At 47.0% G+C, this 14789-nt stretch overlaps 6 protein-coding genes across 6 annotated transcripts; all 6 read right to left on the reverse strand.

Annotated features, from left to right (window-relative positions):
• Nucleotides 1–35: 35 nt before the first annotated feature.
• On the reverse strand, nucleotides 36–932 carry EDB93DRAFT_671116 (Skp1 family, dimerization domain-containing protein). Its single transcript, XM_041457059.1, has 6 exons — nucleotides 758–932; nucleotides 643–704; nucleotides 371–558; nucleotides 219–321; nucleotides 145–165; nucleotides 36–95 (listed from the first exon to the last, which is right to left on the reverse strand). The coding sequence occupies exons 1-6, from the start codon at nucleotides 846–848 to the stop codon at nucleotides 75–77; spliced, it is 486 nt and encodes a 161-aa protein (XP_041312204.1). The 5' UTR covers nucleotides 849–932; the 3' UTR covers nucleotides 36–74.
• Nucleotides 933–958: 26 nt separating this feature from the next.
• Nucleotides 959–5505, reverse strand: EDB93DRAFT_1121584 (phosphoinositide polyphosphatase). The gene is made up of 20 exons (XM_041448558.1): nucleotides 5041–5505; nucleotides 4934–4978; nucleotides 4259–4885; nucleotides 3979–4205; nucleotides 3695–3922; nucleotides 3599–3647; nucleotides 3415–3548; nucleotides 3271–3365; nucleotides 3179–3220; nucleotides 3076–3132; nucleotides 2924–3020; nucleotides 2773–2875; nucleotides 2686–2722; nucleotides 2608–2629; nucleotides 2536–2549; nucleotides 2148–2487; nucleotides 2077–2100; nucleotides 1946–2021; nucleotides 1414–1897; nucleotides 959–1361 (listed from the first exon to the last, which is right to left on the reverse strand). The coding sequence occupies exons 1-20, from the start codon at nucleotides 5420–5422 to the stop codon at nucleotides 1274–1276; spliced, it is 3171 nt and encodes a 1056-aa protein (XP_041312205.1). The 5' UTR covers nucleotides 5423–5505; the 3' UTR covers nucleotides 959–1273.
• Nucleotides 5506–5577: 72 nt separating this feature from the next.
• On the reverse strand, nucleotides 5578–7141 carry EDB93DRAFT_671889 (20S proteasome subunit). The gene is made up of 7 exons (XM_041457063.1): nucleotides 6829–7141; nucleotides 6622–6772; nucleotides 6505–6573; nucleotides 6313–6455; nucleotides 6233–6262; nucleotides 5942–6182; nucleotides 5578–5890 (listed from the first exon to the last, which is right to left on the reverse strand). Exons 1-7 carry the CDS (start codon nucleotides 6991–6993, stop codon nucleotides 5754–5756), a joined length of 936 nt encoding a protein of 311 aa, XP_041312206.1. The 5' UTR covers nucleotides 6994–7141; the 3' UTR covers nucleotides 5578–5753.
• Nucleotides 6974–8918, reverse strand: EDB93DRAFT_1296893 (Cys/Met metabolism PLP-dependent enzyme-domain-containing protein; the record flags this gene model as incomplete). Its single annotated transcript, XM_041454625.1, has 11 exons — nucleotides 6974–7270; nucleotides 7328–7438; nucleotides 7493–7546; nucleotides 7596–7886; nucleotides 7934–8010; nucleotides 8064–8163; nucleotides 8220–8244; nucleotides 8300–8484; nucleotides 8553–8600; nucleotides 8647–8771; nucleotides 8819–8918. 11 exons carry the CDS (start codon nucleotides 8916–8918, stop codon nucleotides 7217–7219), a joined length of 1170 nt encoding a protein of 389 aa, XP_041312207.1. The 3' UTR covers nucleotides 6974–7216.
• A 283-nt stretch (nucleotides 8919–9201) lies between these two features.
• On the reverse strand, nucleotides 9202–10786 carry EDB93DRAFT_1238214 (uncharacterized protein; the record flags this gene model as incomplete). The annotated part of the gene is made up of 3 exons (XM_041451518.1): nucleotides 9202–10489; nucleotides 10541–10715; nucleotides 10771–10786. The coding sequence occupies 3 exons, from the start codon at nucleotides 10784–10786 to the stop codon at nucleotides 9202–9204; spliced, it is 1479 nt and encodes a 492-aa protein (XP_041312208.1).
• A 1993-nt stretch (nucleotides 10787–12779) lies between these two features.
• Nucleotides 12780–13803, reverse strand: EDB93DRAFT_671835 (ubiquitin-conjugating enzyme/RWD-like protein). The gene is made up of 7 exons (XM_041457062.1): nucleotides 13634–13803; nucleotides 13448–13531; nucleotides 13348–13396; nucleotides 13269–13292; nucleotides 13105–13214; nucleotides 12896–13053; nucleotides 12780–12847 (listed from the first exon to the last, which is right to left on the reverse strand). The coding sequence occupies exons 1-7, from the start codon at nucleotides 13697–13699 to the stop codon at nucleotides 12805–12807; spliced, it is 534 nt and encodes a 177-aa protein (XP_041312209.1). The 5' UTR covers nucleotides 13700–13803; the 3' UTR covers nucleotides 12780–12804.
• Nucleotides 13804–14789: the final 986 nt, after the last annotated feature.

The following is a 14789-nucleotide window of genomic DNA, read 5'->3' on the forward strand; positions in this document are numbered from 1 at the left end:
GCAGTAGGAAGGAAACGGGTAATGACACAATGATAGAAAGATAGCTGGTACAGTAAACTCTATGAAGTGGTCTCTCATCGGTCTTCTGCCCATTCCTGAAGGAGATTTGAGATGATTTCTAAGAGTCAACTGGTTGAGACTTACGTTCTCTTTTTTGATTTGCGCCTTTGATGAAAATTTAGCTGGTAGCAACAGTGAAGGAGAAAAACGGGACATACCTCTTCCTCCGGAGTGAAGTCATTGACGATGTTAAAGAGACGACGGATTTCGTCAGGGGTCTTTCCCTTGATCATGTTGGCAACCGTTTTGCATCCAACGTCGCTTCAAGGTGATAAGAGCGAGCGTTGTAACTATTAACTTTGTGACTCACAGCAGCGACTTGATATCGAGATAATTTGCAGCGAGGATGATCTCGAACAACATCTCTTGGTCAACAGTTATGAACTTCTGGTCCCATTCGCTGATATCGGTTGTTCGCTTGCGGGTCTCATCTTGATTCTGGTCGGCATCTGCGCTAGGCAAGGGTTCACCCCTGTGGTGTTCGCAGTACTCTATGACCTGCGCAATGGTGTGTGAGCACGTGGGTTGGACCACTAGAGTAAAGAAAAAAATGTTTGATCGGTAAATATCTAAGATACTAACCTTCCTCAGTACGGCCGAGGAGACGTTGGCCAAAGGTATAGATTGATCGGACTCTCCAACATCTGAGCAAGATCAAAATTACTCCTGTGGACGGCAAAGATGAAGAGAAGAGTACCTTCAAGCATGTTCTTAATGAGAACACTGCGCTCGACAACCTCCTTGTCGACTACGAACTCCACATTATCGGAAGTGACAAGATGGACCATGTTGATAGAAGCAGTGAAGTGATGACTGTGGTACTAAAGAAGCTTGTTAGGACTTTGTGACGATATTGGAGACTTGAAGTCCCCCGTAATCGCTTATATAAGTGCCCATCATTATTTTACGGAGAGAAATTATATAAATTATTAAATAACTACATCTATCATGACTTTGTCCAAACTTCTGGTCTCAGCCCATTGTATTGCTATTGAATCGAGGTCTGCCTATTGTAGGTAGTGTCCACCATAGGGCTTGGACTTGGCTTGAACCTGGCTTGGACCCATTGGACAAGAACCAAGGAATTGAAAACAATGGTACGTCTACTATGTGTTGACGGGAAACTGGTCTCAGGCTGTCGCCATTGTATTGCCTATTGTGATAGCGAAGAGCCCACAAAGTAAGTCGTTACATAGAACTAGACCTCTCCTTACTACACCAAACCTCCCAGCCAAATCAATCGCTTGACGCCATACTCCATTTTGGCATAGATACTGGTCATCTTCTGGGCTTCAGTGAGACTGCTCTCGAAATGAGTATTATGTGATAAAAGCATCTCGGCGTGTTACCCACCTGACCACATCGCGATCCATGATAATAGGGGAATTCCCTGTATCCTCGCAAGCTCGCTTAATGCTATCTACCATCATGTCAACGACTTGCTTGCAAGTAGTCGCTCCTGCGAGATCATCCGCAGGCTCTGCATATCCAGTGCTGGATCCACTTCTAACTCGAGCAGGGTCTACTGGGAGCGCTTTGAAAGCTGCAAAACAGACGTTGGTCGCACCAGCCGCGTTCTCAGAAACTTTAGACATGATCCCCGACAGGTTGGCGGTCTTCGTTGGCTCGCGACGTGGTAGCGTCGGCTTGTTCTGAGTGGAACTTCTGACCGATACCGCTGGCGGTGACCTTGCCGAGGCGTCTTCTAGAACGTTTCTGATTGAATAACTCGTCATGCGCATGCTGATTTTATCGCTAGCATGCCAGTAAATCGAAAAGCCAGCGTTCTGCACTGGATCCCTGCTCGCCTCTTCCAGAGGAGAGATGATATAAGCGCCTATCTGACAATTTAGCTACCTGACTTGTCAACAAAAATTAATGTGACCTTTCTCGAGTCGTGCGATCGCACCCAAAGGGATGCAGATATACATCTTGGCCTTCTCCAAGCTGTAGTCATAGCTCTTTGGGGCAGTTAGATATTACTATAAGCCAACAGCGTGTCGTTGGACAACGTACGACAATGTACAGAGCGCGGGCACTCTACTTCACGGTCAGAACAATGCTGAACAATCACGGCTGATACTTACCAAGAGTAACACTTTCTCCTCAAATCGATCGTCGAATTTAACATTTAATTGCTCCGGGCTGAAGATCGTCCACCCAGATATCAAAGTTTCGCCTTCAGACAATACGCGAGCGACAGAAGTTGCTATAGCTTCCGCTCTGATCTTTGACAGGCGAATGAGTTCTCTAGGATCTGTCGACTGTAGCTTGATGAGAAATTCTTCGAAAACAGAGAGAGTCCTGTAGCCAAGCATAAAGTCGATGACAGCTTGGCAAAACCAGTCGCTGAAGGTCGCGCTGTACATCCTAGCGAGGGAATTTACACCATCGTTGAGCATACCCCCCAAGTCTCGCTTTCCGGTTCTACTTATCAAGTTAACAGTGAAAAGATGCAAGGAAGCATTGGCTGACCTGGTAAAATCACCCTACCGCCAGACAGTCGGCTCATTCAGGTTAGGTTTTAGAAGTGAATCAAACACTTACTTTCAAGGCAGATGTGCCAGCACTTCGAGGGTGTGATGAGGTAAGAGCAAATTATCCGACAAGTTGTTTTAAACCTACTATGCACGACTGATCGCATCACCATTGTTGGCCCATACTGTGTAACTCTCCATCATTCCGTTATCAAAAAGAACGACAACCACTGACCATCATTAAAGATAACCTCCACTCCCGACTTCCCACTTTGGGGAGGACTCACAAGCCCCACAGCCTCAAGCTGCATGCTCATCACATGCCTTGCAAAGGCAGACTGTGGCCGATGTTAGAAAAGGGGACAGCAGTGGGACCTATGACTCACTTGGACAACGTTAGTACGATCTAGGCAGTCAATGCAATTAACCCTGAATACACCCTTCTGTTTTGATAGGAGCATGTTGTTCGAGACCCAGAAGAACCTATTGTATTAAGCTCACAATATCGAAGAAAGTCAGATTGACAGAATATTCATACCCTTGAGTTTCGAACACACGCTCGAGTTGGTTGATGAGCTTGGAAATGTTTTCGTACCTGCTAATGTTCAGGAATGCGTTGTCCGTATGCAAATGACACTAACTTCAGCCCCCTCGTTTCGTGGTGGAAATCGAATTCGCAGTAACTGTAACAACGTTCGGGATCTGTCATGAGAGTTCGTCATTGTGAACTTACTGAACATCCTTAGCATCCAATTTAGTTGCATATTCACGATACGCATTTGTAATCGTTTCCTCCTTCCCATGTTGTTCTGCAAGATTGACAATGGTCTAGGGAATGGTGAATGACATGATCATATTAGATATTGATGAGTCCTACGTGTGGACCGTACACAGGGACAGTACGACGGAAATGGTGTTTGATGGCGTCCATATTCTGTGCAGTGTTTCTTTCGGGTGCAAGGATAGGAGGTGGCTTCATACTGTAACCTGACTGCGTCCAAAATAGCGGAACTTGGATCGGGTCATGTAATGCATCGCATATTCAACAGACAGCTGCTTACTTGAGCCTCGGATTTGCACGTAGCTGAAAACGTTGCTTATTCCGTTTCTCTGGAGGGATTTAAACTCGGCGGAGTAGTGGAAAGTGAGCTGCTCACCTGAACTCTCATAATTACCTCCGTTTCTACAAAATTAGCTACATTAGCCTCGTCGTCCACCCCCCTGCGCTGATATCGTAAACCGGCCCTATCTCTGGAACGTCGCGAGATAACAATATAATCAACGGGCTCTGCTGAGTCGTCTTGCGTGGCAGAAATATCTTTGGGTAGATCAAACGAGGAGATCTGAATGTATCCCTGCATTATCGGCGTCACGTAAGAGTGAAGCTGAGGATTAGATCGGTCAGTTGGTGCTAAACGAATGTTTGATTCAAGGCACTTACACCAGCATCCATGAATGGCTTGGATAACCATTCATTCCACCAAAAGTGACGGTTGACCCGTCTCCACAATGGCAATATGACAGATGGCTCAAAGAGAGCGTCCACTTTGTCGTCCAGTGGATTAACAATTGTATCTTTCGGAAGAACATCAAGTTCTGAAAGTAGCTTGTTTTGAGCATGCAACTTGGTGAATTGCTCATGTTTGTGTTGCAAAGATCTTGTGATGTCTGGAAAAAGTAATGTACTTGCATGTCTGGCGGACTATGATGCATGCACTCACCAAAATGTAGAGCAAAGTACATGTCGCCTTTCGTGAATTCTCTGAGACATCCACGTAAAATGCGCTCCTCGAGCTCAGAGTTACGCTCCTCTGAGCTATCCGGTGGTGGCGCAGCTGCAGCTATGATGGAATTGATCACCTTGTCAGGTACTCCCTCGGCATCATGTATTATGGAATCAAGCAATTCTCGCTCTCCGAGGAAGGACTCCTCTATGTCTGCTCCTTCGGACACGCTTGATGCGCGTTTCGATATGCGGCTCCAGAATGACATGCGATTTGCAATCGTCGATACGGGAGAATGGGTCATCGATACATCAGAAGCAGGAGTTGAGGCACCGGATGATACAGGTGAGGCGGGTCGATCGGCGCCGTTAACAGAGAATTTTACTTGATCGCGTGGGGTCAGGATCTTTACTTCCTCCTCGTCTGAAAATTTCACACGAGGCCCACGCGAGGTCCCTTCATCAGGGACCTGGAGATCGTTCACATTACTCACAAGGAGGGAGGGTCTGTTTACAGACGTGTTACGAGATGCCATGCGCGAAAGGATTGATTTGGCGCGGTCCTTCACAAGGGGTATGGATACAACGCTTTTCACGCCATAAACCAAGTGTGAAGCATCAAATACTGAGCCTGGTGTAAGTCTTACCGTGTTCGAAGATAGAGATCGCTCACATTGCCCAACGTCAGATCGAGACGTTATGACCAAGAGGTATGAGGCTAGCCGGAGAGTATTCAGTCGTTATTTCACCACGAGTGAGCAGAAGACGAAGTCTTGTTACCATCGAACAAGGTCATTAAGCCCACAATTCCATAGATAACCACGCCCTCTTTCCAATCAACAGGAATGCCTCCACGATGATCGCTGGGTAGTTCTGCTATGTGTGTTGTCTTGCCCCATGACACGCGGACATATGACGCGGGGTGAGGCAATCCCGCGCGATGCGGACGCATGAGTAGACCATCCTCTGATGCGAGCAACGTAATGTGCTCGTGAGGACTGGGGTGTGGGACTGGAGGAACGACATAATTCGGTTGCAGACCAACGGTGGCCGCGGGGAGCGCTGCCGTACGACCAGCCATTGGCGGCTCAGGAGCCGAAGCCTTGACAGAACTCCGAGTCGCAGTCGCATTCTTGGATGACTTGGAGAACAGATGTTTCATGTCTTCCTGTAGTGCACACCGTTGTTACACTTGAGGACTATGTTAGGTTCACCCGACTCAACCGTGGTCACCGTGCTATGTCAACCCACCTTTCTAAATTTGAGTCGTTACGTCGTAAAGGGTGGGATCTGTACTAATAGCCCAGTGAGCTAAATTAGAAGTCACAACAATAAGTTAACTCCAAGTATACATATTGTCAGATTGAGAGTTGATTCAATGTCCCGAGAAACACTCATATGCATACGAATGTAATACACTGTCAAGCTTTGGAAGATGGAGACACTGCGTTTGACTTTTACTACGGATACACATCTATCTATACAGTAAAACATCACGCCTGTGCTGGGACTTCAGGAGGGTTGGCTGAACTGCGTCCTTCTGCACGCAGATCATAGCCATAACCATGACCAGGTGAGCCGGCAACGTTTCCTGGTCCTTCATAGTGCAGTTTCGTGATATCGTAATTTCCTGGACATGAAAGTAAATCATAGTGAACATAAAGAATGACTTGCAACGTACCGATGAACTTCCAACCATCCTCCTTCACGTGGTAGAGGTTGCAAGTGTTACCTGAGAACGCATCTCGGTGTCCAGCGGCATAGATACTTCGCCGTCCTAATTCTTGTGCTTCCTCGTCTGTGAGATCCCACCGATATCCCTGATCTAAGACACCATAGGCAAATGTGCTTCCCGAACCCACCGAGAACAAATCGCCTTTCAACCGCGTGCCGTCAGAGTCAACGTAGAATACTGCCGGTCCCTTCAGCATAATTTAGTTGTGAGTCATCCATATATTTACACGGCACTAACGGTCTTGTCCCAGCCACAGATCATCGTACCCTGAAAACTGTTAACAGACTTGGCGAGAGACATGGCATACGAAGACTGACCATACTCAAACCCATTCCCTTATAGCTATATACAAGGTTGCTCAAGTACTTGCTAGCAGCTGACACTGATATCCGTTCTCGGTTTCTGAGTTCATGCAATCGACAATGCATGCCAAGATATGTTTCCCAGAACTGACAATCAGCTGAAGATGATGAGTCAAAGCCAACAGACTCAAAGGGTCAATTTCATACCAGCACCGCCAGCCATCGTACCCAACAAGTAAGGGTTGATCTCAATGACCTTCTTGACGGTTCCAGATGCTAAAGACCGTGTTAGAACAGCAACATTGATGCCTGATACATACACACCAACGTAGCTTCCAGCTGTAGCACGTGAGTCAACAGCTACGATTACGCCGCCTTGGAATCTAAATGCAAGTGTGGTTGTTCCATGCTGGATTTTAATTCTGCATGATGGGTCTGCATGATCATCGGTGTGTAGCCTCAAGAATGCGGCAGGCTGCGAGAGTTGCACGTAGTTTGTAATTGAACTGAGGACAATAATGGTAGACCCACGTCTGGAACAGATGGAACAACGAAGCCTGGCACTCCCTTTGCCAGGGTGCCAAAGCCAGCCTCAGAGCCCCACATTGCATCAGAGAAATCATTGTCCTCATCGACAGTTGATTTGGAGAGACCTCCTATATTTGGCCTTGAGTAACGCTGTAAGATGGTGTTCATGGTAGTTGGATATGGGATGTAATAGCGTAGCTGACGCGGCTTCGACTGCCGTGACGCGTCCAAATGATGAACTGTGTGTACTGCTATTTGGCAAAGCCTTCTGAAAATAATACAGCCAAACTAATTCAATTCCAAGTCAAATTCCCAGCTTCTAACCTCGAGCTCGTCACTTTGGGTAACTATGTTTCACAGATCGGCGCATGACATCCATGCACTATTCGTTCTAATTTCCTTTCGATATCTCTACGAGTGCCCTTCGCAAGTCGTCCTTCAGGTCCTAACATAGACGTGAATATTCAACCAAATCAAAATAGTAAGCCATGCTGAGACTCACCGTCACTTCTTCTATACCAATGCTTAGGCGCACAAGAAGGGGGTTTTCCTTTGGATCTGAATTGAGGCGCTGCTCTGCCGAAGACTCAACGCCACCAAGACTGGTTGCCGGCTGAGGTACATCAGTCATCAACGCGCTTACCGCCTCTTAGTGGATATGTCTTACCACAAAATACTCCAGTGAGTGCGCCAGTTTCTCCGCGTATTCTATCTTTGAAAGCTTTCATTCGAGTGAGGACAGAATCATGCATTGTGCGCCGTCTACGCACCAAGATCGAGAAACAGGCATTGAATCCACCTTCCATCTGTACCGCAGGGTCAAACCCATTGGCATCAGGCTTCTGAAGGCTAGAGTGCCAAACTTTGGTGATCACTCCACCGGGAATACCATCGTATTCCTGACCCTCTGGAACAATGGCTCTGTTAAGCCATTGCGCGATTTCCGTGCCATTTGCCGATTGCCTTGGGATGCGCAGATGCATCGTTCGAAGAGATCGTAATAAAAGCCAAGACTCCAGGGACCCCATCATATTCCCCATGTACACACGGTCGTGCCAGAGCTTACAAAAATGAGCTTCAGTTGGTTTGGGAATTCTATAACACATACCTGTTCGCGTTCAGCCTCGGTCTTGACGATAATGATTCCACAGAGCAAATCTGAGTGACCTCCAAAGTACTTGGTTCCTGTGGCAGGTCAAGATGTTATCATATCGTGCTTGGGATGAAAATTCACATACCGGAGTGAAATATACAGTCTGCCCCCCATTTGAATGGGTATTGAAGAGGCGGAGGACCGAATGTCGAATCTATCAATAACTTCCCTCCAACAGCATGAATCTCAATGACAGCACATGAGTACCCTTGTTGATAATCTGCGTTCTTTTGAAACATACCTTGTCTGCGTAATATTGAATGTTTCTGACAGGGATCTAGATCAACAATTTTTTACAATCAAAATCGCTCGAAGACTTGCCTCGATTCGCCCGTAGGGTTCAATGGGCTCTCGAACCAGCAGAGATCGCCCTCTTGGAATTCGTCATCTAGGCTAATGATTGGGGTATCAGTAAACCTCCCTTTGATGTAAGTAGCTATGGCGCCGTGACAGCCCATGTATCCTCCGGAAATTGCAATGCGTTTGGGTTTGAAGTGCACAAGAGCCTATCAGATCATAGGATCACTTTGGTCAACCACTTGCCATGATGCTGCATCGATATATGGCAACTCACAGAAAATGCAGCAGCTAATCCTGATGCATAGGTGATTGCATGTCCTTGCTACGAAAATAAGGCATGCTGTGATCGATCCTGCGATGAGACCTACGTTAACTTTACTCAAGATCTGTTCCACCCTCGATGTGACATTTTGCGAATAACGGGAGTAGACATGCTTCTCGGGATTCATCGCTCCAAGCCCCTCGGGGTCACCATGAGGCACAGCTCTGAATGCTACATACATGGTGAGCTGCTGTCCTAGCAGGCAGCAGAGAACTTACTCGAGGTAACAGAGATAGAAGGGACCACTTCGCTTCCTGGTCCGTGATCACCATGAAGGAGTTGTGTACCGAGTTGGCATGTTGGGATTTGGGGACTCATGTTGTTTACTTAGTAGTAATGAGATGTGCGTGAGGTGCTTTCTGCGATTTATGTAAATTGATACTACGAGAGTGACTCACTCAGAGTCATGTACGAAAGTGAGTCAAGTGTTATTACGGCGGGCCGGAGGCTAATATGATAGTCATGGGATCTCTTGTAGTGAGGGATCAGTACGTTCCTTTGCGACAGTGCTAGTATGCTGAGGTAAAACAGTTGAGCTAATATCACTCAGTAATATAATGCGTCAGTTTGCACACGACAGGCGTGTCGCACTGCGCTTTGATCACAATCTCCCCAACGAGTTCTTTCGAGTCCTGGCATAATCTGCCACACGATACATCAACTCCACCCAATCCTGCACCCCATTCTTCCCGACGTCTCTCAACCACTCAACCGAGTCTCCTGACTTCTCTAAATCCTCCCATGCTGACCTTAGTTCCACTTTCAGATCGTACAATTCTTTCTCCCACTCTGTGACTTTTATGGGCGGAGTCCCAGACCCCATGCCCTGCGCAAATTGATACATCGCGTCTCGATAATTCCATTGGTCTTCCCTGTCGTATCGGAGCCAGGCTTTGGCAATGTCTAGAGGTGTTGAAACACCAGCGCGTTTAAGTTTATCAGCGTGAGTGATGATATCGACCGTTTCTGCGATAGGATCAAGAGATGAAGGATCAGAAAACGCCCGCACAATCGCATGCGCTTGAGCTTCCATAAGTGGAAACGGCGCGACCCTTATGAGGAGGCCCATGAAGACGATGGACGAGATAGGGCATTGAGATTGAAGCGGAAATAACTGCTTTGCAAGGGGAAACACGTGGTAGGTTGAGTTAAAAAGCTTGCCGGGAACTAAGGGAGGGAAGTCCGGTGGTATGTTGTTGTTGATCATGGATGCTCTCTCCAAGAAGGGGAAATGCATAAGGAATCCGGTTGCCAGAATACAGTGGTCGATACTATCTTCCGTCGTGCCGTCGTCAAAAATTACTTGTCCGTTAGCCTTGAGTTCGATAAGCCGACCTCTACGGATGAAGTTTCCCGGGTCATTCTTTGTTGCACTATGGACCGTGGCAGCATGAATAACTACCGAGGAAACTGTGCACATCTCAGCAGCGATGTCCTGGCCACTGGATCCGCCTCCAACAACAAGTATTTTTTCCCCAAGAAAATCAGGTTTTCTGTACCATGCAGAGTGAGAGGCTCTACCGCGCTTCATCCAATCTGCCAATCCTGGCACTTCTGGTATGCGGGGTAAGTGATAATGTCCATTTGCGACGATCAAGTGGTCATATGCAAATTGTGCGCCATCCGAAAGGGTTACTATCCATTGTGTTGAATCCCATCGTGCATCTAATACCGTGGTGTTGAACTTGACGAGGGACGTAAGATTGAAGTATGCAGTATACAATTCGAGATACGTTTGCACCACATGTGCTGACGGAAACAAAGGAGTCTCTGGCGGAAAGGAATAGCTGGTGTATGCCATGATAGGATGAGGCAAGTTCGTGGTCAATGAATCGTAAAGAGGCGTCACGGGAGCGTTGTATTCGTCAACAACCGGCGGTGAAGGTAACCTGGACGAGATAGTGCTCAGCGACTGCTTACTTTTTTTTGGAGCAACTCACCACACTCCTCCAACCTTTTCCCGGGTCTCATACGCGATGACTGACCATTTCCCTGACTTGAAGTAAGCAGACTCTGATATGACTTTCAGAGCAGCAAGACCTCCGGCTCCCGCTCCAATGATACATATCCGCTTCTGACACTGCGAATTATCTCGCAGAAAGTCTAGGGGAACACCTTAAACACAAGCAATTAAGCACTAAACAAATTTGAGGGCCATGGAGCAAAGTACTTGACAATATTTCCATGGACAGATATGGCCGTTGTAGATATCAAGACGTCCGGCAATTAACCGCAGTCATATCGAGATGTGGGAGTTACACAAATATAGAGAATGCAGAAATTTACCGCATGGCTCCCAGGCTGCAGTCGCGTGGCTTGTTTCAGTAGTTATGGTGTTGACGGCCGCGCTGTAGCGTGATATCTGAGTGAATTTTGCGCGGGAGCCGTCACTCCGAGTCGCTTCCGAGTCAAATGCCAGCGGAGACCAGAAATGGTTAGTAGATTGTTGAGAAATCCGTGTGCGCCAGAATTGGCGCATTTCCGAACCATCACCCAGCCTCGTTAAACAGCTGTACATCCACGTTGAGCCTCATCACCGGGGAGCGGTTATAAACAGATAAAGATCCACGATTTCTTTAACGCGTACAGCGCTAACTTGGAAAACCACATTTTCCGCCGGACCTGGCACCGGCCACCGTCTCGCAGTGAGCGCGCCCGTACTACGTGGCACATAACACGAGTGTAGTCGGTAGTTCATACTACTTGTTCCCTCCGATATCAATGATGAATCTCACTTGTTTCGTCAGTTGATCGAAACACGTATCATTGGACAGATCTAACGTGGTTTATAAAACTAGCGAGAAAGTCACCCACCGCCAACATACGGCGTGCGCCACCACCGTTGCAACTTATTCGTTTGTCCATCCTGTGCGCATCCACGCAAAACCCACTCAAGCGCCAAACTCTCGTCGTCGTCATCTGCTATCATGCTCACCAAAATGACTTCTCACTTCGTCTCCGTTTGAATCGTCCGAGTCGTTAAATCGATTCCGTTTATTGTTGCGAGTGTGATTTAAACACTTTTGCGGGGCTGCTTGTAGGTTGAATATTGTACAACACCTTGAAGTCCATATTAATACGCGAGCACATCCCGTAAACTCGTGGATGTGTCTGTTGGCTTAGCCTGGACAGGAAGGAACGTAAGGTATTCGGGCGCTGTAAAGATCGTGGTCAGGACATGAAACACGAGGCGTTAGATGAAGAGGTATAGAGTATTCGAGAGGGTCGTTCGGATTAACAAAGATATTGAAGAGGCTTCAAGTGCCAGATCAAAAAGCTTGCGAGGTCTTGAAAGGTACACGTCATAGTGATGTCTACTCAAATCGAAGAGAAAATATCATGATGATCCACGAACCGGGTGGTTGATTAATCTGACGTCCACAGTATTTGGGTGGGGATTGCTCAGAGCATACACTTGGAACTGATCAATCGAGAGTCAGACTCGGAGAAAATAAGTGAAAAATGTTTTTGGCTTACCGCTTGACGGCGGATGCTGGTTGTGGGAATATATATGTACAAACCTACTGCTAGGCTCTAGCAGATCCGGCGACCATGATTTGTGGTATTGTCAGTGGCGCTGACGTTGACGTTGCACTCGAAGGTTGCTCGGAGCCGTCACGGTGACTCAATCAAAGAAGCGCCATTTGAAAGGGTACAACAGTGCGAAGTATTCACAGCTGTAAGTTTAAGCGTACGGTAATAAAAACTGTGAAAGATTGCCGCACCTGTCGACAGATTTGGCATGTATTTTTGACTTGTGAATAGAGCTGACAGGAGTGGCCGATGAACTACATGTCGATCGGTGAATACAATCATCTCTTGCGAAGTCGTTAAAAATCACCTGTTTCCCACCGGTCACTAAGTGGCTAATTACCGATTCACCAGCTTGTCTAGGATATTTGGTGGAGGCACGACCAATTCATGACAGTAGAATTACGGGAAGTCACCCGATGACTCGAGACTCGAGAGGTAACGATGAGAAGGAATGGAGAATATTATGTAATCAGGGGTCCTCCTTATGTGTTCAGCCACGCACGGAATGCGACATCATTTCTTCCAAGGTGTTCCTTGAATATTTGCACATGTACCACCACACAGTCAGCAAGACCATTGAGCAGAAGAGTCAGATGCATAATGTAAAAATTGCTAGTTGAGATTCTGATGTTCTCATCGCGGAAATAGCTACCGATACATAATTATAGCTTTATTTTGGTATATTATCCCGGGCTTGCTGCCGGATTCTTCGCCTACAGATGACAATCAGCTGGTATTTCAAATGTCTCGCGATGACTTACTCGTAGGCAACCTTGTCGTTTCTTTGGGAGATATAAACCGTGGTATTCCCATGCAATAAACCAGTGAAAAATACGTACTTGAACATGGTGTAGGCGTCGCTTTGCGCCGGATCGTTTACATTTGGATCATCCAAAAGATCTTGAATGCCTAGCAGAATCTATTGGGATAAAAATCAGATGGATATCATGGACACTAACACTCCACGAACTTGTTTTATGGTGATTGCCGGTTTCCATGACTTTTCTTCGTCAAGTATGGAAAGACAGACGGTTCCTGACGGGTAGACATTTGGATGAAAGAGGGGGGGCGTGAATTTACCTGTACGCCATACACTCATATTTAAGCGAATTGTCAAGTTTGGTTTGTACGTACACTTCGGTGGTTTAGAGGGATAATCTACACGATATGATTAGTCAGTGGCGGCAATCCAGAAATACAAAGGGTGAATTACCTTCAGGGAAGGTCATGGTAAGCTTGAAAAGACCACCTTCCCAAGGCGTCTGCGGGCGTAGTAATGAGTAAATGACGTGCATGTTGTGATTCAGACTTACACCAGCCTTTCCAGGAATACCCACTTCCCACTCCATGAGGTTCATGGAGCCATCTGCAGTTTTCACTGGCTTGGCGTAGAATCCCTAAAGTATCGAAGGAAATATTTCAATTGAGCAAGTGGCGCAAGATAACGAGTCGAAATGAAAGCGCTTCATTCTAAGACATAGTAGAAGTGAGGGACTTACGAAGGGATGGTCCTTTCTCCATTGCTTGCGCTCCTCGGCAAGACGTGGTCTACAGATTCCAGACATGGTAGGCGAGAACTAGGGTATGGACACCGTCAAGGGGACAATAAACAGCCTGAGTTTCCCCAAGGAACACCTTGGAAAGAGTCAAGGATCGGGTGCGATCTGCTTAGTCATCTACACAAAACTGTAATCGGAAACCTACGGTATCCTACGTTAACGGTTCAATGGTTTTTTTCGGTTCCAGGTCGAGCTCTAAGTTCCACGACGTAACGTTAAGCCTTGATCTTATAGGCAGAAATAAGGACCCTACTACGCGGCCACCAAACTATCGAAGGTTGACGGCGATCTTTGAAGATTTTTAGAATCCGATTTTGTGACTCGGGCTCATGGTCGATCACGATAAGATAATTCAATCGACACGTGGACAAGCCTGAGCACTCTGGCCGCGATCCAAACATTCACCCCTCGACGGCGGCAAAGAGGCATGTGTAAATTTTCGAGGCACGTTGCTTGTGAGTTTTCAACATGCTTATACTAGTCTAAGACTTTAAGTTGAACGTTGAACCACCGTAAGTTCGAAACCCTATCATGATAACGTGGCATGTGACCGAAGTACATGTTGATAATTTTCATGTCCCCGAAGTCTACGCCACTGTGGACCCAGCGGCTGATGGATATAACGCGCTTCCCGCATGGAAGATGCCACACCCATTCGCCTACTCGGTGGAAGTTCCTGGCTGGGCTGAGTCTCTGAGGCGAAACGCCGCCCATGATGACGGTATTTAATCATTTTGCTGTTATCCGAACACTGGCGGCGCTGTATCACGAAAACGCCTCACAGCAGTAGAGTTTGACGACCATTTCCCAAGAGTCCTTACTCCTTTCGATGCTTGCGGAGAACCTTTAGACAATGATCGTGTGATCATTTCCAGGGGTCATATCCGAGAGATTACACTCATCTGACGCGGGGTCCACAGCAATGATCATGTCGTACATTTATTGAAACAGTTACTGTTATGTGGCACAATGCCTTATTTGCTAGGTAGTATTTTCGTCCCAAGATGTCTTGATATTGAGCTCCGTGCCTTCGATGCTCGGCAGTTAGCCGTGGACCTCGAGGTTCTGATATTCTCACACACGTCAAGTTTTTCAG

This window comes from Suillus bovinus (genome assembly GCF_016758785.1).
Source record: "Suillus bovinus strain UH-Sbo-P2 chromosome Unknown EDB93scaffold_5, whole genome shotgun sequence".
Classification (NCBI taxonomy): domain Eukaryota; kingdom Fungi; phylum Basidiomycota; class Agaricomycetes; order Boletales; family Suillaceae; genus Suillus; species Suillus bovinus.

Coding starts and splice junctions, on each gene's coding strand:
- EDB93DRAFT_671116 (XM_041457059.1), bottom strand. CDS start 848: ATGGTCCATCTTGTCACTTCCGATAATGTGGAGTTCGTAGTCGACAAG. Junction 705..757: donor CATTAAGAACATGCTTGAAG/GTACTCTTCTCT, acceptor GATCTTGCTCAG/ATGTTGGAGAGTCCGATCAA. Junction 322..370: donor CTCGATATCAAGTCGCTGCT/GTGAGTCACAAA, acceptor ATCACCTTGAAG/CGACGTTGGATGCAAAACGG.
- EDB93DRAFT_1121584 (XM_041448558.1), bottom strand. CDS start 5,422: ATGAAACATCTGTTCTCCAAGTCATCCAAGAATGCGACTGCGACTCGG. Junction 2,630..2,685: donor GATGCGATCAGTCGTGCATA/GTAGGTTTAAAA, acceptor ACACCCTCGAAG/TGCTGGCACATCTGCCTTGA. Junction 1,898..1,945: donor GATCGCACGACTCGAGAAAG/GTCACATTAATT, acceptor ATTGTCAGATAG/GCGCTTATATCATCTCTCCT.
- EDB93DRAFT_671889 (XM_041457063.1), bottom strand. CDS start 6,993: ATGAACACCATCTTACAGCGTTACTCAAGGCCAAATATAGGAGGTCTC. Junction 6,574..6,621: donor TACAGCTGGAAGCTACGTTG/GTGTGTATGTAT, acceptor CACGGTCTTTAG/CATCTGGAACCGTCAAGAAG. Junction 6,263..6,312: donor AGGGAATGGGTTTGAGTATG/GTCAGTCTTCGT, acceptor AACAGTTTTCAG/GGTACGATGATCTGTGGCTG.
- EDB93DRAFT_671835 (XM_041457062.1), bottom strand. CDS start 13,699: ATGTCTGGAATCTGTAGACCACGTCTTGCCGAGGAGCGCAAGCAATGG. Junction 13,532..13,633: donor GGAGAAAGGACCATCCCTTC/GTAAGTCCCTCA, acceptor TCGATACTTTAG/GGATTCTACGCCAAGCCAGT. Junction 13,397..13,447: donor GTATTCCTGGAAAGGCTGGT/GTAAGTCTGAAT, acceptor CTACGCCCGCAG/ACGCCTTGGGAAGGTGGTCT.